The following is a 21,984-nucleotide window of genomic DNA, read 5'->3' on the forward strand; positions in this document are numbered from 1 at the left end:
CTTCTCTCTTCATTTTTCCTATTGTGTTGTATCCTTCATTTATCTTACAGGTGAAAGTTACCAAAAAGAACTCCAAAGCGGGTTCTGAGCAAATCATTAGGTATTTACAAAGGGGAGACTTCTTCGGCGAGAGAGCATTACAAGGGTAAGAAGTTGAACAGCATAGGCTGTAAACTATTTATCGAATAGGCTATCATTTGGGAGGGATATATCTTTAGAATATGGAAAGAATTTCGTTTATGTAATATGTAAACTGTTAACTCCTCGGATCCATATTGCTGTGAGGGTGTTAAATAGATGTTCCACATGTATAATCTGTCAATCGCAATGTTTTTTTATTCTTTTTTACTTATTTGGTGTGTAATCATAGTATCCACAGTTTGTAGGTTGAATCTGATTTCGATGCAGAGAGTTAGATATACTGAATGTATAAACTGAAGTTTGCAGAACTATGCCATGAGACCACTCAATTTTTATTCAAATTAAAATATCTGCAAAATAAATAACCAAATATATTTTACTGTTTTCCAACGTAATAGTCACCTATTCGTAACAAAATGGATTTAATATTTTATACAGAATGTTTTCATCGTCTAGACAAAGGACTAAAAATACCCGCTGTATACTGCAGCCATTCAGCCAGTCATTAGCTTCTTCACAGGAGAAGTCCCAATACGCAATATAAGAAAACATATTCCATCTCTATCCAAACTATTTTCCTTTCAGCGAAGACGTCCGCACCGCCAATATTATAGCAAATGATCCAGAGGGCGTGGATTGTCTAGTCATCGACAGGGAGTATGTATTTATTCCTTAAATAATAAATAACATATTTTTAAATATTGTATTGTACTGTAGTGTGAATGTGTGCCCAAATGCACTGAGACCAAAATACATCCTATTACCCCCGTGAATGTATCTTCAGAAATAATCGGAGAAGGAAATATGTCTTGCAATTTGATTCGTAGAAATTGATTTATGCGGGCTGTCAAAGTGATACTTGCATTTTATTGGTCAGTCATTTTCTGTTTGGTAAATACGACACTTGTTGTGTTTTATGCTTGGTCTATGGATCAATGTAAATACTAATACGTTTTACACTAATTGTAATGTGTGCCTCGCGATCTCTTCGTTATCTTCAGAAATAATCTGAGATGGAACATGCTTGAGGAGCATGGCGTCATTGTGCTGGACGTGTCTGGAGATTATAGATATGATTGCGATATGGTCAGATTCCCACAATGCACTCGTATTGATTTCTGGTCATTATGCGTCACGCCGAAGACCCGGGTTCGAATCCCCACATGGGTACAATGTGTGAAGCCCATTTCTGGTGTTCCCCGCCGTGATGTTGCTGGAATATTGCTAAAAGTGGCGTAAAACCAAACTCTGTCAGTCAGTCAGTCTGATCATTATGAAACGGTTCTGTGGTTATTAGTTAAACCATACTACGACTTACAAGTGTGCGGATTTTTCAACTTATATCTTATATTTCAGGTCCTATTCACAACTCATTAGCAATTTAGATGAACTCAAGAGAATTTATGAAGATGATGAAATATCGGCTGGGTGAGTAGACATATAATTTCGCCAAGACAGTTAGAGGTTCATTCTCTTCCAACAGAGGTTACTTGTTCTTAGGAAGATATGACAAGTAACCTCTGTGGGAAGAGAATGTTAGAGGTTGTGTACACTGGTTTACTTATAGCATCTGGTGAAATACACCCATCAGATATGAGAGGAACTTACATTTGGCGGGGGTTAGATCACAAGTTCATGTCAACACAGGCGGATAATTACACACGCTGTCAAAAATATGCATTTGGTTGTAAACTTTATATGTTTGAGGTTCTTGGTAGCAATACATTTCTTTTAACAAAACTGCGACTTTCCCTATTAATTGGGATTACATCCTCTGTTGGTGACATTACACGCTTTATTGGTGTCCGAGTGAATGATTGACCTGCCCCTGCTTGTGTTTGTGACTGGGCGGCGAGGAAGGATACGCTAAACATTTCGCTAACACCTGGTATCATCTTTACTTGATGAGGTTCAATAATCACATGCTGATAATAGCGCCAGAAGCGTACAATGACCTTTGTATTTCGCAGAAAGTGCTTATGAATATGGAAATGAGTTTGTCGCATATACCTTTTAGCCGTATATAATTGGACTATATGCCGTAGGTCTTCAGTAGGTATTAACATCGCCAACACTCTCAACAACCGCAAAGATATAATGGTAGCGATGTTGTTCTAGTAGTTTGTAGAAAATTGGCAAAATAGCACGTTTCAGAACATCCGAATGATTTAAACCAATGAATGTGTGGGTAAGTTGAGATGCAGCTCATGAGCTGAGCAGGGAAACTAGTGGTTGATAGTGAGAACAAAGATCAGGTCACACTGACACACTGAATTACTACCTTGAAATCCTCAAAATTACATTAGAATACGGAGTAATTATTTCTGTCGTAAAATAGTTCAGTTACAGTTGACGCGTTATTATATATATTGATAAATGCAATTGACTTTGACCAAACTTAGCTTTTGATAATGGATAGTTCTTTCTCGCATTTATGATCACAGAACAAACATCTGCAACATTTAAATAGAGATTAATGTTCCTTTAAAGTGAATTTAAAAATAAACAGAATTATCTTTATATACACTCCTCCCAAACAGAGAATGTCTACCCTATGCGTTGCAGTTTACGAGCCTGACAGTTCTAGCCAAGAAAATACAAATATTTAGTCTGTAATCAAGGTCATCTAAATACATGCTAGCATCCTAAGGAAGTACATAAGGCCACTCTGTTCTACTGTAACAAGACATAGTAAGGGTCTTTATTATTCGTATATATGTTTACTAGCTCTGATTAAATCGTCGAGTAGGTCTGGTGTAACATGATAAGCCGAGATGGCCTGTCGGCACCCCCGCGGAAACAACGAACAAAGTGTTTACTGGTGATACCACCCTTGCTAATGTCGAGATATGACGGCCTCGATAATATCTTTATGACAGCGAGAGATTATTGTACTTGAAGTTCATCTAGCATTATAATGGTTATTCCACATGAGCTTGAAACAATGATGGTTTGTACTTCTGTGATAAGTAGTTTCAGTATGAAGAGAAAATAGGAAGATGGAAGATTTGCTGAAGAACGTCATGTGTAGCATCTAGTTATTCGACCGCCCCTTGGTGTAGTGGGTAGAGCGTCCGCCCGGAGAGCGGAAGGTCGCGGGTTCGATCCCCGACCGCGTCATACCAAAAGACGTTAAAATATGGTACTTGTTGGTCCCTGCCTGGCGCTCGGCATTAATGGGTACAACAAGGACTGCTCGGCTCGGAGTCAGTATAATGTGTCTGGGTGGGGTATTCATGCTTCACTGCGGCATGGTATCTCAGTGGGCTAGCACTAAAACCAGCTGAAGTCTGGGCTAGTACAAGCAGACGCACCTACACATACACACGCATGCACGTCGTCATATGAGCGAAATATTCTCAAGCACGACGTAAAACCCAATTTCACCTCACCTCTAGTTATTCACATATTGGAGCCTTATTACACTGACGCGACTGTTCAAAGAGACTTAAACCCAATTAACTCACTCCCTCCTACCATCTAGGATTAGAACACAGAAGGAACCAAAACATACTCAGCTCTGAACATGTTTGTGAATTTGTATATGATGTTACTTTGGTTACTTTGGTTGTCGGCAACAGTATAGTTTTGTTTCTGTCTATTCGAACGTTTCATTGTTTTGTAACATTGATTTATTGAAGTATTAGTTTAGAAATAATTAGTTTAGAATAATGCGAAATAATCGCCCCTTTCCCTGTTGTCTATAATCCATCCACAGAGCTGGAATTTAAACGCACAAAATATTAATTGTGAATCTAATTGTGAATTCAAAATGTTTGATTGATTTCCCTTTCAGAATTGACTCGGAATACACCAAACTGAAACTCAAAGATCTCTCAGTGATAGCAACGTTAGGCGTCGGAGGGTTCGGGCGGGTTGAACTGGTGAGATCCTGCATATTCTTCCAAGACAAGTTGCCAGTTCCACCATCGACTGCAGTCGCTGCTTGTCACCATCAACACTCTTAAAGAAATAGCAGTTTGAAGCTTGCTCAAATTTCTAATTTGTAGTAATTAGTTTGGAATATCAACGATTTTTCATTCATTTTTATAGGAAGAAAACGAAACCGGGCTTATTTGAAGTGCCTAAAATAGTCATGCGCTTGTGATGCATTAATTAGTTCATACTAATCGTTCAGCACACAGTCATGTTGTATAACTGGCTTATATATTAATTATTATCATCGACTCTCTCTGTTTCATTATTCATATCTATTCGTAAAGTACTAACATCATAGAGTTAGCTTCAGTGTGCAATGTGGTGGGGTGTGATTCTCACGTTCAGAATATCTATGTTAAGCTGTTATTTGCAATGCAAAATGTTGACATCTACGGTATAAATAGCTGCAATAATGACATACAAACACTGTATGCGAAGTCTGTACCAATCACTATGGCCAGTGACATTTCAGCAAATATTTACCTATATTACGAAACATGGACTCAAAATGTCAGGGTAGTAAAACAGCCATGATTACATGAAAACATCCGTCCTCAAACGACGGAATTGTTAGAGTGATGTATTTTCTTATTAAATGTCAACAGACGTTCAGCTGCAATCATATGTAGTTATATGTTAAATCATCAATGTGGTTGGTGTTGTTATCGCTACGAGACTTCGTGACCAGAGTTCCAATAAAGCACGATCCTTGTTATTTATAAAGAGAATGTCACCAGTGACAAATTAACATTAATCGAAAAGTGATTATTAAAAAAAAACACATCTTGCCTATGAGGTACATTCCCTGGTAATACCATCATGGGTAAATTCGGGTTAGAATTGGTCTTCAGTAGCCGATGTTTGTGGGATCGGGTGGTCAGGCTCACTGACTTGTTTGACACATGCCACCGTATCCCAACTGCGTAGATTCTATAACAGGAATCATTATTTGTGCTGTCAAAGATCGATTTACTCCAAACCAAGAAGTAATCCCAATCGTATCCAAACTACGTAGATTTTATGACAGGAATCATTATTTGTGCGGTCAAAAATCGATTTAATCCAAACCAAGAAGTCATCCCAATCGTATCCAAACTACGTAGATGTGAATCACAGGATCATCTGGTCCAGATTCGATATTTTACAGACTGTCATCACATAGCTGCCCAGTTCGGCATTACCTGAAAAAAAGGTCAAATAGTTCCTTGACATGTCCATATAAGAAAGGATTACTTATATGTGTTGTCAAAGACCGATTTGTTCCATAACAAGAATATCTGAGGTGCCTACACTCCCAGCAAGCTGGATACAAAATGCACATGCATTTTTATGTTTGTCCCATACATAGTTGCACGCCGATAGATTGAATGAGTTGGATTTAAGGCCTCTTTGGACAGTATCCTATGTTGATCAAGGTGAAAACCAGAAGGAAAACAGATATCAGACGTTCACCACTTTGGTTAAATGAGTAAGTGAGTTTGGTTTTATGCCGCTTATCAGCTGGCTTATCAATATCATGGTTGGGGACACCATAAATGGGCTTCAGCGTTCGAACAGACGCTTTAACCGTTAGGCTAGCCCACCGCCCCACTTTGGTTAAAGATGGTACTACCAACCAAAAAAGAAACATAATAGAGGCGAACTGGGACCGCTCAAACAAACTCGAATAGATTGATCATTTTACAAACTTACGGAGAGGGGTTTTGTTGTACGTTTGTTTTCGTAATGACCCCAATTCAACTGAAGCTGTAGATTTTTTCAAGCATCTCTCTTACCAAATGAATGCTAATGACTCAGAAAGCAAGAAAGCAGCCCAATTATTGTCTCGCTTTTAAAGATACGGTGTAGTTATATGTCAGTAAGCCTTCTAATGAGGTCGTAGAAAATAGCTGTCTTGCTTCCACTTTTTTAACAACGAAAACAAAACCAGTTTTGTTGTCAGACACAACATATCTTTAAGATAATTAATCTCGTCCTCTTCCATCGATATAACGAACATGTCATCTATTCTTTATTGCCAAACGCTGAATCTCGAATTCAAATGTAAGGCTTTACAGGTGCTAATACTGCTAAACCGCCTGGTTCATTTGTACAAGGTTGTTTATAAGTGTACTTTGAAATCGAGCAGTGTCTGCGGTCGGAAAATATAACTGGCAATTGTAGGATGATGAACAAGGGTTGACATGTATAGTTTATCTTTTAGATAACGAATGTCAAACAATACCATGGATGTGATATCAATGAACTAAAATTCCGTTTCCGAGTCAGTGTTTGAAATTTTGAAGAGAAGAGAAATCTGCCAACTATGCTGATGTTTCTGTCGTTGACACGTTGAGATAATGGCAGGCCTGGTATTCCACAATCTTATCGCGTTGAGAAACATGGTATGTTCAGAGAATCCCCTTGTCGCGATGCTTTGAAATATTACGCTATTTCTACTAACAAGAATGGCGCAAGAAGATAGCCCTGTTGCTTATCAATGATTGATCTGCACGCAGAATATTTGCAAGAGTAGGCTGTAAAACTTTTGCTTGTTTCTCCTTTAACATGTATATATGTGCAAGGTATACAGAACGCTTGATTGTTGTGGTGGATAAATGACAGAATATACACTACGTATTATAGAGATAATTGGGTTGATTGCAGGTTTAAATAGGAACATCATTGACACCGAGAATATAGTTTCACGAAAGAGCTGTTAACACTGTCTGGCAATGTGAAAACTGTTGTTACCAATCACTTTATTTGCGCATCGTATGCGCTTTTTTAATAAATCTTGACAATAAGCAGCATGAATAATCAACTATTTGGTTTTTGGAACTATACGTCAGTGTGCAAATAGGTGTGTTTTATGTATTGTTTGTTGAAACATAATTTATTGTAGCTTTCCAAAAAATCGTTCTCTCGACACACCTGTTTTGAAAGCTGACTTTCAATAAGGTAGATACAAAAAAATAACAATCCGTTTAGAACTGGGTTTGTTTCTGAAAAGGATGCCAAAAATGGAATAGCATACACATTATTGTGGTATTAAACCTATAATAGTATTTAAGTACTTTCGGACCAGGTTGGGGCGGTGGAGTAGCCTAATGGTTGAAGCGTCATCTTGTCACGCTGAAGACTCGTGTTCGATTCCCCACATGGGTACAATGTGTGAAGCCCACTTTTGGTGTCCCCCGCCGTGATTTTGCTGGAATATTGCTAAAAGCGGCGTAAAACCATACTCACTCACTCTGGTGTCCCCCGCCGTGATTTTGCTGGAATATTGCTAAAAGCGGCGTAAAACCATACCTACTTACTCACTCACTCACTCGAACCAAGCGACTAGGATAGGAAACACGTGAACGTCACATATAGCTTACATATAATACTGGTTGTGTTTGATTGCCAGGTCCACGTGAACAACGACAACACGAAGACATACGCGCTGAAGATTCTGAAGAAGCATCACATAGTGGAGACTCGCCAGCAGGAGCATATCATGAACGAGAAACGCATCATGATGGAAGCAAGATCAGACTTCATTGTCAGGTACGTACACTCACAAGGTGGTCTGCATTGTAGTACAGGGCCTAGATTTTCGAAGCTCTCTTAGCGCTAAGATAGTCGTAAGTGCCATACGTTAACATTAACTTACGACTTTCTTAGCGCTAAGAGAGCTTCGAAAATCTAGGCCCTGGTCTCCATGTGTGGATAGCGGCTAGGACATGCGAGTTATCTACCCTGATGTTAAAGATATTGGTCATTGCAATATCGACCATTTGGATACTGATATTTCAACTCACTAAGGTACTCAACATGTGAGGAAATGCATTACAAAATGTTCGACATTAACACGGTTTCTTGCTAAAGGTCCAACAACCCGGTAAAAAGGTACGTCTTTTAGGGGGTTTTGGAATTTGATCACGCCGATGACCCCGGGTTCGATTCCCCGCATGGGTTCAATGTGTGAAGCCCATTTCTGGTTTCCTCCGCCGTACTATTGCTGGAATATTGCTAAAAGCGCCTTAAAACCCAAACTCACTCGCTCACTATTGGAATTTGACTGTCGCCGGTAATTTTTCAAATGGTACACAAAGATTGTTGACCTGGTATTGCTGAACTAGTCTATGAGTCACAAGGTCAAGGACAAGGTCACGTTTGTGGTTACACATTCTAATGTTAATTTTTGTATCTAACATTTAATGTGTGTCTTATCCGTGATGGGTACTTGCTTTTCAAAATGTCTTTGACTCAGGCAAATTTGTGAGGTGAGCATTTGGCTATTTGTAAAATATGGGACCATCTTTGTCTGAGCCATGTTTACGTCTATTACTTGGCCCAGATTTTCGAAGCTCTCTTAGCGCTAAGATAGTCGTAAGTTAATGTTAAGGTATGGTACTTACGACTATCTTAGCGCTAAGAGAGCTTCGAAAATCTGGTCCCTGATATTTATCTGTAGCTAATCTACCTCCTAAAATGTTGGTGGCATGTATGTGAATGGTCAAGGTCATCTTTGAGGTGAATGTGAAACATAGTTCTATGATTCATGACCAGTGGGGGCTGAACCTTTACTTCCATAACTTCGGGATTTCCTCCCTAATTAAGCAGACATGCCCTGATCTAAATGGAATACTGTTGTCATTCACTCAAGGTTTTGGACGTTGGCTTCCTTATGGACTTTCTGGATAAGGTCATGCACACCAGCCCAGTTCTGGAATCTCCCGCCTTGAGTTTGCTGGATTGTTGCTAAATGCGGCGTCAAACTAAACTCACTCACTCATGAACGCCAATTTGATAGGGTGGTCGGATAATATCGTATGAGATCGATGCCACTTTGTCCGCAGTATACCACACGTTTTAATGTAAGATAGTTTCATACCGGCTTGGATCGATAAAGACATAAGTATCAGGTATCTGTTGCCTACATTGGTTGACGTTTTTAACCTTTTTCAGTCAACCGACATACTTAAATTTCCATTACAGCTAATGTTGAAGAGTTCATTTATATATTGTCGATCCTATACTACATATGATCGTCTTACAGGTAAAAGAGAAACATCGTTGACATATGTATGCTAATGTTCTTGCTTTATTACCTTTCAGGCTGTACAGAACATTCAAAGACAGGAAGTTTTTGTATATGTTGCTGGAGGCCTGCTTAGGAGGAGAACTGTGGACGGTTTTAAGAGACAAGTAAGTTTCTTCTTCACGATTCGGACTAAAATATCAAGGTATTAGATCGACTTTTTAAGCCGTACTGAGTGAAATGGCGAAAGGCAATTTACTGAACAAACTGTTTGGCTTTGTCTTATCGTGTCGACTTCATATGCAGAGAAGTCGGATAAAGCAACAGAACAGTTAACTGTCTCACTGGTAATCAACGGACCCGGTAATACTGGATCTGAATTCTCCCATACCAAATTAGTAGTGACTGTTAGGGTTCAGGTGTCCAATAAATTGTGATGGTTAGTACGTTAATGTTTATCAGTCGTGAAATACCGAAGGGAAATACTGTTGTATTTTTTTAGTCTCAACGCTAAGACAGAGTAAAATACGATGTTAGGCGTCTGTTAAAACCCCGTGAAAGATAACCACACGAGTTAAATAATATCTTTAGAAAGCAGAAATTGTCAGGATTTATGGAAAACATGAAATATAAATGAAGCATGGTATACCATTGCTTAACGAAACACTGATACGAACAACGCGCCAAGACTCTACAACTCATGTGCGCATTATCTCCGTTTTACAGGGCACCGTTTATCACCAAACATTCAACGGTTAATTGCGGTTTAAAAGCAAATCCACAGTGTTTATTTTCAGCCCATGCTCCCTCCATTTCGGAATTGTTCTGATTATATCTGCTTCAGGCCGTTTATGTCATGCGAATTAATACTAGCCGATTAGAATACAATTCACAGCAATCACTGCAGTTTGGAAGGTAGTTTGTTGAAAGAATTTACCCACCACATGTTATACAAACAAAATCACGGACTTTAAAGGCATTAGGTAAAACGCGTTTATAGTTTTAAACTGAAAATTATTTGTTTTGATATTCAAGATTAATTTACTTATGCTCTTCTGAGCCTGGGGTGTCAAACCTATATATGATTACTTAACGTTTGCATTAATAAGTTGTGAATATCATCAGTCTTGAAATGTTGATACTGAGACCAACTGCCATCCCACCTCATATAGAGAAGATGAATCCAAGGACGAGGAAACAGTGATATATTCTAAATGTCACCTTAGACGTTTCTATGATTTTAATTTGTTGTCTCCTCCTAATGTCGTATAACCGATAATATTGACGATGGCATTTTAACAAGATACTTAATCATTGCTTTTAGCTGTGTCAACAGCTTGCCAATTACCAACTCCTGAACTAAGTACCTTCTCTCGTTCACACAATCCACTCGGTTTACTGGCAGGATAAATCTACTATTCCCATCTGCAAGAGCAAGGGTGGTTAGTCAATGGCACGTTTATGTAAGGCACCTGCCGTATAAGTGTGAACGTATATACTCTCACATGTAGGTAGCTGTCTATCACCACTGAAACTGACAAGGATGTTTATTTTTATAACTGTACATTTCCGATTGCTTGGAAAATTCTTGTGTAGGATATGTTGTTCTTCGACCTGAAGCACTTGCAGAAAACATCACGTCGGAGCAGCTTGTTTGTTAAATGAGTTTAGTTTTTGTCAGGTTGTTATTTTAGGAAAGTCGTGGCAAGTTTTTCAATCTACATTTCAAAGTATTTTTCACAACACGTGCTTAATCTTTTAGTGACTGGGTTAGGAATCATAGCTAGGGACGTTTCATTAAGCTCTTCATCAGATTCACCTCGAATACAACTGGTTTTTACAACAGTTTGCGGAAACGTTTTACCGATTACACGAACAAGCGAGGAAATGCGAGTTACCTGCCCCTGAAGCTACATTGGAGTACATGTTCTTACTGAAGGATAAAACTACTCTTTTGATTTGACGGAGGGTGGGTTAGTCTATTGATAAAAGCATTCGTTAAAGGCCGTCGTTCGATTCCCCACGAAAAACGTTTACCGAATGCACGAAGAAGCGAGTTACCTGCCCCTGAAGCTATCTTGGAGTACGTTATTCTCACTGAAACGATGACACTGAAAACGTGAACTGTACTAAATGTTGTATAGGCTATTCAGAACCGTGCTACAGTTTTAATGTCATATCATTGATATCAGGTGATTTCATTGTCCACGATGATATTTACTCTCATCTATGTCTGTTTCTAAATAATAAAAGCAGCCAGACAAGTAATGCCAATGGTATAAAGGTGAATGCAACGAAGCACAACTATGCATATATTGTTAATGCACTAATTCCATTTGTAATATTTAACATATTTCGTTGCTATGACGTTCAATCAGTACGACACCAACTACGGGAAACTACGTTTATAGCGAACACGCTTATAACGAACTGACGGATATATCGAACCGTTTGTTTGTTCCATGCCACCTGTATATTTTAGTAGAAATGCATGTAACGAACTACGGTTGTAACGAACTGACGGATATATCGAACCGTTTGTGTGTTCCATGCCACTTGTATATTTTAGTAGAAATGCATGTAACGAACTACGGTTAAACGAACTGACGGATATATCGAACCGTTTGTTTGTTCCATGCCACCTGTATATTTTAGTAGAAATGCATATAACGAACTACGGTTGTAACGAACTGACGGTTATACCGAACCGTTTGTGTGTTCCATGCCACTTGTATATTTTAGTAGGAATGCATATAACGAACTACGGTTGTAACGAACTGAAATTAGTGGTTCCATAGAGTTCTTTAGAACCATAGATAACTGTCTTCACTGTATTTCAGAGCGTCGTTCGACGACAACACGACTCGCTTCTACACTGCCTGCGTAGTGGAGGCCTTCTCCTACCTCCATAGTCGGGGTATCGTCTATAGGGATCTGAAGCCAGAAAACTTGTTACTTGATGGAGATGGTTATGTCAAACTGGTGAGTTATAAAGCTTGGTATTATGAAGGAGAGGCATGTTTCTACAGTGTACTTGGTCCTACGTAAACACACGCACACAGAGTCTTTGAAGAAGGTCCTTATGTTCAACCATCAGTTAACCCGTGAAGATCCGGGTTGGAATGGGTCTCCAGTAACCCATGCTTGTCGTAGGAGGCGACTAACGGGATTGGGTGGTCAGGCTCACTGGCTTGGTTGACACATGTCATCGGTTCCCAATTGTGTAGATCGATGCTAATACTGTTGATCACTAGATTGTCTGGTCCAGACTCGATTATTTACAGACCGCCGCAATATAGCTGGAACATTGCTGAGTACGGCGTAAAACTAAACTCACTCACTCAACCATCATTTGAATACAACATTTCATTCGTTCGCGGCCACCACGATACAACTAAAAAACGACATTAAAGACACTGTAGATATTAGGATTCACCTACAAAGTATACAGTGAAGTACATATGCCCAATACACTTTGCGTTCTCAAGACATACGATAGAGGTAGCTGATCGTAAAAATGGAAATATTGCAAATTTGTAGAAGTACTAGTAGTAGTAGTAGTAGTAGTAGTAGTAGTAGCAGTAGTAGTAGTAGTAGCCGCAGCAGTAGCAGCAGTAGCAGTAGTAGTAGTTTGCAGTAGCAGCCAGCAGCAGTAGCAGTAGTTGCAGTAGTAGTAGTAGCAGTAGTAGTAGTAGCAGCTGCAGTAGTAGTAGTAGTAGTGGTAGTAGTAGCAGTAGTAGTAGCAGTAGTGCAGTAGCAGCAGCTGTAGTAGTAGCAGTAGTAGTAGTAGTAGCAGTAGTAGTAGTAGTAGTTGCAGCAGTAGTAGTAGTAGTAGTTGCAGTAGTAGCAGTAGTAGTAGTAGCAGCAGCAGTAGTAGTAGTAGTAGTAGCAGTAGTAGTAGTAGTAGCAGCAGTAGTAGTAGTAGTAGTAGTAGTAGTAGTAGTAGTAGTGCAGCAGTAGTAGTAGTAGTTGCAGTAGTAGTAGTAGTAGTTGTAGTAGTAGTAGTAGTAGTAGTAGTAGCAGTAGTAGTAGTAGTAGTAGTAGTAGCAGTAGTAGTAGTAGTAGTAGCTGCAGCAGTAGTAGTAATAATAGTAGAAGTTGCAGTAGCAGTAGTAGGCGGAGGAGGAGCTACAGAAGCGTACATGTCCGTAGCATGTACATACTGCATAAATCATGAGGCATGCAAGTAGTTCTAGTTGTAAGAAATCATCATCATCATCATCATCATCATCATCATCATCATCATGTTCTCCGTGCAGGATTCATATGAGGTGTATTTGTTGTTGTGTCATCAGTAACGCATTTGTCGGTTCGGCACTTGCAGTCAGATCCACTCGTTAGCAGTATAACAGTAGAAAGTATTTGTACCAGAACGATATGCATAAGTTCCCCAATCATCAAGCAATCCATCGTCAAGCATGCACATACACCAGCGTCTTATAGATCACGTTCCTAGTTCTCCCTCTGCTCCAACGGTTGTGTTGCACAAACAGAATGGAAAGGCGTGTATTTTAAAGACTGGCATTAGCAGCCCATTTCGCTTGACTTGTTCCATTATATCCCGCACTCAAGCAGCGATCAGGCAAATGATTTACAGTAAACGCTGGCCTTTACTTCTGTCGGGATTTCGTGCTGAAAGTTAAGTAGTCACTGTTAAAAAGTGTTTGCTTGTTAGCTAGTCAGCCAACCCTAACATACGTGTACCATTTCGACCCTGGTTCGGCTTTCCTTCTAGCTTAAACAAATATCTGCTTTTCTATTTTGGTAATTGTGTTTTTTTAAAACAAAGTATTATTTTGACTTCAGAATTTATTCATACAGAATAATATAATTACAAAAAATATACTAAAATCGCCGTTGTACCATTTCGACTAATAGAATGTGTTTATGAAGCATTTTCAAATAGTAATGAAACGTGGTATTTGCTAAAGGTCAGGTTATGCTGACAAACACTTGCAAAGGCAAGGCAATTGTTTACCTGATGAAACTCCCGGGATCATATGCTCCAAGTAACGATACCTGGTCAATAATTGCAGCAAAAGCTGCAAGCCCCAGCTCATTTTTTTTACACTGTGATTAAAGCCAACGGGTTTTTTTCTGTAAACATTCTGCCTTTCGTCATCTTGCTCTGACCTAGCAGTAGCTTCGTCTTTCTATGTTTTCTCCGTCTAAATGCCCCACATAGAGCTTCAGTTCCTACGAGTGAGCTGAATGTGAGGCAAACCCAAAGTAAATTTAGGTTTTAAACTCTTACAACATTTGTGAAACCTACGAGCACGTGTATGGCGTTAACAACCCAGAAACATTATTGGAGCGAACTGGGATTCGAACCCACCATGATGTGTTTCTGGTGTGCTCAAGGGACGCAACTCTGTACCTCGAATTGCGGTGACCTACATGACCACTCGTGCTCTAATCAACATGAAGACCGGGATACCCCTTTCCCAATACACTGTGTTTCTGTTTTACGTTGCTTCCACTACAGCGCTTTCACGATAAAATTACAGCAGTTTATTTAACATTTTGACACTGCAAGTTAATATAGCATCTTAATTATATTTCCTCGGTTCGTGCCAATACCCTTCATGCCGTACAACCCGTGAGATAATTCCTCCTTCATTCTAATAAACGTTCACCTGGTCAGCTCATTTATTTTACAAGCTGTCCATCAACCCAAGGCTGAAAGCTGCCCCTTGATGAAGAACCTTTGACCATTATGAAACCGACACAAGTATCTGACCAGCTGACTGCGATAAGTCACGTCATGCCACTTCATTAACACCATCCCCCGACGCTGACGGATGCAGGGGGGAACACCCTCAAAGTTATTTTGTTATTGGGGTGTTTACACGTGCTTTATAGTGGGACGTCGAGTCTCGCGTAGCAACGGCATCGGGAAATGTTTAATTGGATCTTATTTTGTTGGGAATTGTACGCTGCAAAAGGAATGCGCTTAAAATTCAATAGGAATGCTTAGGAAACCAGATTGAGTTGGTTGGGTATAACGCTGCCAGGGGCTGGGTTGAGGATGGGAGATTCAGATATAGACTTTACCCTAGCCTTGCTCCAAGACTTCCTGAATGCTAAGCCCAAGGATGTATAGTTATTCTATCCTTTAAAAGATTCATCCATGCATCCAGGGTACCTGATGCTAGATAACCGGATAGGACACCAGTCAGTTATTATAACATTTCTTTAGAAATTTTCATTTAAACCATTAATTATTACCTTAGATACTTGCGCAAGTTTACCTTTACCGATGTTTTGGCACTTTCGTAGACTTAGCTTGAATATGTGAAAAAATATTTTGATTGAAACAAACAGCTCTATTGGAATTAAAAACGACCTCCAGTGAGGTTGGAGATTTAGGCGCTAAGGTAAATCTAGACTCACTTCATGTAGGACTTTTTGAGCACAGTAAGGATTCGGTGGAAGGGACAAAAATGCGTTTGAGACTGTGGGACAGACAAGCATTTTCGAGACTACCAAGTATCGCGCACAAGACCGGTGGCTAGTGATTGTATACTGTAGGCCCGAGGACCAGGTCCAGATATGTTGTGTCTGGATGGACGTGGTTGGAGTAGAAGTACTGGAGTAAAAAGAAACCGGTTTAAAGTAACAATTTACAAACTGATCCGGCCCTTGCGGCCATGGACAGGACCCAGCTAACCTTGACCACAGAGTCAGCACGTGGGAGAATGGCCTTGCCGACATACTTGGCATATTTTGGGTTGATTGTGGTGAGCACCACTTCTGGAGTTCCCCCCTCTCCAGGATTGCCAGCTCTATCACCATAAGACGTCCATTATTAACTTGTCGACGGGAGCTGCATGCTTGGTGGCATGGGCAAAGAAAGCATTTGTCTGTTTACAGTGGCCTTGCGGGTGATGGAGCGGCGCTCATGTTGTCTCCACTTATCAGACTCTGGCTTTCTGATAGCATTACTGTCAGGCGGAGTAGATGGTGGTTATGTAATACCCACCCCCTTTGTACTATATTAAGACGTGGGTGTGGAACTGTCTGGTGAGTGAATGAGTGAGTTTAGTTTTACGCCGCACTCAGCAATATTCCAGCTATATTGCGGCAGTCTGTAAATAATCAAGTCTGGACCAGACAATCCAGTGATCAACATCATGAACATCGATATACGCAAATGTTATACGATGACACGTGTCAACCAAATCTGCGCGTCTGACCACCCGATCCCGTTAGTCGCCTCTTACGACAAGCATTGGTTGCTGATGATCAATTCTAACCCGGATCTTCACGGGTAACTGTCTTGTATTGCTTGACGATGGGGTAGCCTTGTGGTGCAACTGCTCGTCGTGCCAAAGGCCTGCGTTTCATTCCCCACATGTGAAGCCTCTTTTAGGTGTTCCCCGCCATTGTATTGTTGGAACATTGATAAAAGCGGTCTAAAACTTAGTCGCTCGCTCACTCACTCACTCACTCACTCAGTGAATAGTGTGGATTGAAGGCATGCTTTCAAAATGATTCAAGTTTCTATCATACATTTCAAGCCATAAGCGATGACTCATTTACCAATTATCTTGGAAATTCTGGGATGAGAATATTTATTTTGTGTATTGTATGCCGATGTTTCAATGTGTACACATCAAAACGTGCATTGATAAAAACACGCAGCGTTCCTACACCAACAGTGAAACGTCCCAACGTTGTGAACCCGCTTCGTGCCCAGATAACCTACTGTTTGCAGACAGTGTTGGCATCTACTATCTACTCCCCATCATCACAAGCACGTGGTCTTCGTCAGCGTTATCCGAGCAAGTGTTCCTGTTGATGGTATCCATAATTGTCGTTATTGCCCTAATTCTTGAGACAGTACACGATGTAGGAGAGATCTTCAATTGCGTGCTTGCTCCGGTAACCTCGTTCTGGTTCCCATTCCTCTAATGGATATCCTCAGGTAGGGATGCCAGGGCAAAGTAGGTTCCCAGTCCCCTATAGATATTGTGGTATGAACTGACTAATAGGGGGATTAGATGGCTACAGTGTGTGTCCTGGTGAAATGCCGCCTCACCCCATCGGCGAAGGCTCATGCTATCAGCCACTAGACTGCTTTGGTCTGATTCTTGTTCTTACCTAGTCTGTCTCACAGTCCCTGAACCACTACTAGTCTGTCTCACAGTCCCTGAACCACTACTAGTCTGTCTCACAGTCCCTGAACCACTACTAGTCTCACACAGACCCTGAACCACTACTAGTCTGTCTCACAGTCCCTGAACCACTACTAGTCTGTCACACAGTCCCTAAGCCACTACTAGTCTGTCTCACAGTCCCTGAACCACTACTAGTCTGTCTCACAGTCCCTGAACCACTACTAGTCTGTCTCACAGTCCCTGAACCACTACTAGTCTATCACACAGTCCCTAAGCCACTACTAGTCTGTCTCACAGTCCCTGAACCACTACTAGTCTGTCTCACAGTCCCTGAACCACTACTAGTCTGTCTCACAGTCCCTGAACCACTACTAGTCTGTCTCACAGTCCCTGAACCACATTATTTTCCCAACTGCCTTGCCGTCCTTTCAGTGCTAAAGCATTAAAAAAAGAAGCAAGTCTAGATTTCCTCAGGGATTTCCCATCTCACTGGGGCTCCTTTTCAATTTAAATGGGTATTTTTACTATCAAAATGATATTATATATTCAGGGACTAAGCTTTAGTCTAGTCCTCGCCGTTCACATCGTGATACAGCTAGAATGGTCGTGACTGTGGTTCAAGACATGTTCCTAATTCCGCTAATCCCTACAGTGAGTGAGTGAGTGATTGAGTTTAGTTTTACCCCGCTTTTAGCAATATCACTGCGGGAGACACCAGAAATGGGCTTCACACATTGTACCCATGTGGGGAATTGAACCCGTAATCCCTACAGAAACTCGGATACATCGACTGATATTATAGCCTCACTTATAGCAAAACTTCAGCAATATCACGGCGTGGAACACCTGAATTTAGCTACACACTCAGTGCAGATGTCGGAAATCGAACCGGACCTTCGGCATGGCGAGTCAACGCTCTAACCACAGGGCTACACCAACTTCCCCTTACTTATAAGGTCGTTATTGAAAGAAACTTTTGTTGCCTGCTCTTCTCACTTGCTGATGCAAATTAGTTTATTTACCCTACATATGTGAAGCATATATCAGCAGAAGTCGTTAATCATCACGACCCCTGCTGCCGACTGCTGTTCATTTAAAATGACTGATTATACGGGGCTGTCGAATGGTCATGACCGTTCATTTGGTAGGCAAAAGATAAAGCACATGTATCGTTCAAGGTTGGCGAGCTTCATTTTCAGAATACTGTCATCGATTTTATTACTGAACAACGAAGAAAGTTCTATGGATATACAACTTCTTTATTATCAATGTAATTATTTGAACGTTCCCCGTTGTTCATCACACCAACTTCTAAATTCCACTCAAAGAAGATTATTATATAACTGTTCGCAATAGTTTCAGTTCACATTTTAATTCATGAAATTAACCTTTCTACCCACATAAAGAAACATCTTTGCCGAACTCATAACTGGAATCCTTGTCAACAAACACGATACTGTCACAAACTGCTTCAAGGGGAAAGTTACATGTTCTGTGAGACATGTCCCCTGAAAGAAGCCTCCTTACAAATTCACTTTAATAAAACATTCTGTTGTTTTTTTTCAAGTTGGTTAAGTGACTGTCAACGAAACGTATCCTATGTTGGTGGACAATGTTTTCCACATGAAAACCCAGGGCACAAACATAGATATAGTTAACAAGTTGTAATCATACTATAGTACAAATCTGAGCGTATGATTTAGACAATGTTCTTGCAGTATTAACCAATAAGCTATCCCTTCACCTCGAGCTGAAGGCATGACCCTGGTATCTCTCGGCCGCACACTTCATCAGATTACTTTGGTTTATCTGTGGCGAGATAACCTGACATCAGCAGACTAAGGTCGGAACAAGAGTAGTGAGATTCTTTGCTGTGCGTTAACCCTTTTCTCACGGAAGGCTTTTTCATCAAGTTTAATTATTATACACTCGCCATGAACCTAACCTGTCGGGGAATGGGAAAGTTGAATTAAAATTCCGGTGAAAGGCATATAGTTGAACAGTCTAACATAGTGAACAATACGGAAAGTCTTTATCGATCACAAAGCGTGGAACGTCATGTTAGATACATGTATTGGAAATCGTCTTGTCCATATATTTCCCATTTTCGTCATTACGGCTTGTATTAGATGATGGTATTTCTCGAGATAAAACACATGTCTGGGGGACTAACATCATCAAGGGTATCTTCAAGCGAAAGCATTCTCGATCGCCCGCGTAAAGCGTCCGTATTTCCTTCTGTTCCCAGGTTGACTTCGGGTTCGCTAAAAGGGTTGGTCATGGCAGGAAGACATGGACATTCTGTGGAACGCCGGAATATGTGGCCCCGGAGATTATCCTCAACAAAGGCCACGACATCTCTGCAGACTACTGGTCACTCGGTATCCTCATGTACGAGCTCCTCACCGGCAGGTACGTCACCACGAATTCAGTTAAAGAGTTTGCTCTCTTGACACTGCTTTAAGGGGCGGCGAGGTAGCCTAATGGTTAAGGCGTTCGCTCTACGCTGAAGACCCGGGTTCGGTTCCCCACATGGATACAATGTGTGAAGCCCATTTCTGGTGTCCCCCCGCCGTGACATTGCTGGAATATTGCTTAAAGCGGTGTAAATCTAAACTCACTCACTATTTAAGCAATATTCCAGGTGTGTCGGGAGGAAACCAGAAATGAGTTTTATCCATTGTAATCATATTGGATTAGGATACAGGGTTTAGTCATGAAGGGTGAACGCTTTAACTTCTAGGCGAACCATATTGCACCACGAAGTAAAGACATCACGGATATCTGATGAAAGACAACACAATACTGAACATTAGCGAGGTCCTGTTGACCGAGTTCTGAGTGACAACGTAAGTCAGTATCTTCCTTGTACGGATAATTAGGCGGTCCCTTCATTCGGTCGGTATTCTGTTCTCATAAACTTAAAGTTAAGGACTTTCATATAACTACAGTTAAACTGCCATTTTATTGTATTTGGATGAATAGTGTTGTCCTCAACATTTTAGTAGTATAAAACAGACATGCAAACCTTCATTACACTCGCTATGGATGACAGTACAGGGATACGTTATAAGTTGGACATATCACCCACAGGGACATATGAGAACTTTCAATGTGTGATATATGTCTGGCGTCATGAATAATTGATGCTGAAACATAAGCGATGTATACCTTTCAGCTAAATTCTAATAAGCCTTAATCGTTTTTCAATCAAATGTGTTAAGACACCAAGTTATTAGAACGACAGATCATTACATGAAATTATAACTGTTGAAACTATATATGGCACAGCAGGGAAGATTGTAGGCTGACTATATGGTGTATCCAGTGAGACAGGAGTCCATCTGAAGAATACACGGAGGTGTTAATGGATTTCGAGAAGCTGCCAAATGAGTAAATATCAGGTGTCCGTTTTCAACATACAATATTAATGGCTACATAAGCGTCTTTCAATCCAATAAACAGCAACACCATACCGTTAGTCGCCTCTTCCGCGTCAGTAGTATTTTCCCATCCATACAATTTGTACTCTCTTCGGGTTACAAGCTGATTGTCTTTTTGTTCATCAATGACAGAGACAAATAAAAGCGGCAAAACCTTTCCATAGTCATGAGAAATTAATGAGTCGATGAGACTGGACGACTCCGACCTTACAATGAGCAAGTGTTAATGAATCATTATCATATGGTGTTTGGGTAAAGGTAAGCGTTTCCTGCCCAATCGGCGGCACCCATCACAAACACGTGCAAAGTCAAGGAAAAGCTTACATAATTTGCCCTCCAACAGATAATGACGCTGTATCATGTTTCTGATATATAAGTTTCACAACGCTGATATGCCTGGGCGGTGGGGTAGCCTAGTGGTTAAGGCGTTAGCTCGCCACGCCGAAGACACGGGTTCGATTCCCCACATGGGTACAATATGTGAAGCCCATTTCTGGTGTCCCCGTGATATTGCTGGAATATTGCTAAAAGTTGCGTAAAACTAATCTCACTCGGCTGACTACGAAGTTGTCACAATGTGCAATTGTCCGACTTTAATGTTCATTTCGAAATAAAACACAATCAGAAAATCATGTTACTGAAGAGAAAACGTATGCAATATAGTGTAGAACGTATCGCGCTGCATTGTTATAGCAGTAAATGGCAGTACAAAAGTAAGGCCCAAAATCATCGTACCACTTAGGACAAACTTCATAGATGAACAACTTCTTTATTCAGGTGATGCGACGTTGCGATACCTGGACGGTACAAGAATCTGTATCGAAACGTCGCATCACCTGAATAAGGAAGCTTTCTATCCATAAAGTTTGCCCTTATCTCACTCTCCAACTTCTAAAAATGCCACTCAAAGAAGTAGTACCACTAGTTCCGCACTGTAATTAAAGTTATAGGGAAACAGCACCATTGCTTGAACTGGAAGAGGAAAATATTTCGTCCCCACAAACCATACCCAACAGGTGATGTAAAGAATTTAAACAGACATTACTTATGATGAACCACGCCAGGCTCCCAAGTTACGTTCCACTATCTTCATCTGTTGTCAGACGCTAACAGCTGACTAGGCTTACGTGCGCTGTTTTCAGATTATTTAGTGCCGGCGTTCGTACCAACCCGACCGCGCCGTCATGGGGGGTAACAATTCCATTCAACCACTCTGTACTTTAAACCCTAAGTGCGGACGTCCGTTGTAATAAGTGGATATTGGTGATAACCCCAGCAGGGGAAGGGGAGCTTAAATATAGTCAGGTTTGCGTAGTGCACACCTGTGTTCCCC

General features: G+C 40.7%; 1 protein-coding gene across 2 annotated transcripts in view; it reads left to right on the forward strand.

Annotated features, from left to right (window-relative positions):
* The window catches only part of LOC124285481 (cGMP-dependent protein kinase 1-like), a 128,145-nt gene that overhangs the window by 95,433 nt on the left and 10,728 nt on the right, over positions 1-21,984 (forward strand). For both annotated transcript variants that reach the window (XR_006900827.1, XM_046721725.1), the window contains 8 exons: positions 51-145; positions 727-798; positions 1,498-1,569; positions 3,938-4,025; positions 7,472-7,611; positions 9,166-9,255; positions 11,929-12,070; positions 19,457-19,620. Coding sequence is in view for 1 of the 2 variants with exons in the window: in XM_046721725.1 (XP_046577681.1) it covers positions 51-145; positions 727-798; positions 1,498-1,569; positions 3,938-4,025; positions 7,472-7,611; positions 9,166-9,255; positions 11,929-12,070; positions 19,457-19,620 (863 nt within the window). In the remaining variant the exon portion in view is untranslated. The remainder of the gene's footprint in view (positions 1-50; positions 146-726; positions 799-1,497; positions 1,570-3,937; positions 4,026-7,471; positions 7,612-9,165; positions 9,256-11,928; positions 12,071-19,456; positions 19,621-21,984) is intronic.

This window comes from Haliotis rubra, unplaced genomic scaffold, assembly GCF_003918875.1.
Source record: "Haliotis rubra isolate DU_JTF1 unplaced genomic scaffold, ASM391887v1 Scf360, whole genome shotgun sequence".
Taxonomy (NCBI): Eukaryota; Metazoa; Mollusca; class Gastropoda; order Lepetellida; family Haliotidae; genus Haliotis; species Haliotis rubra.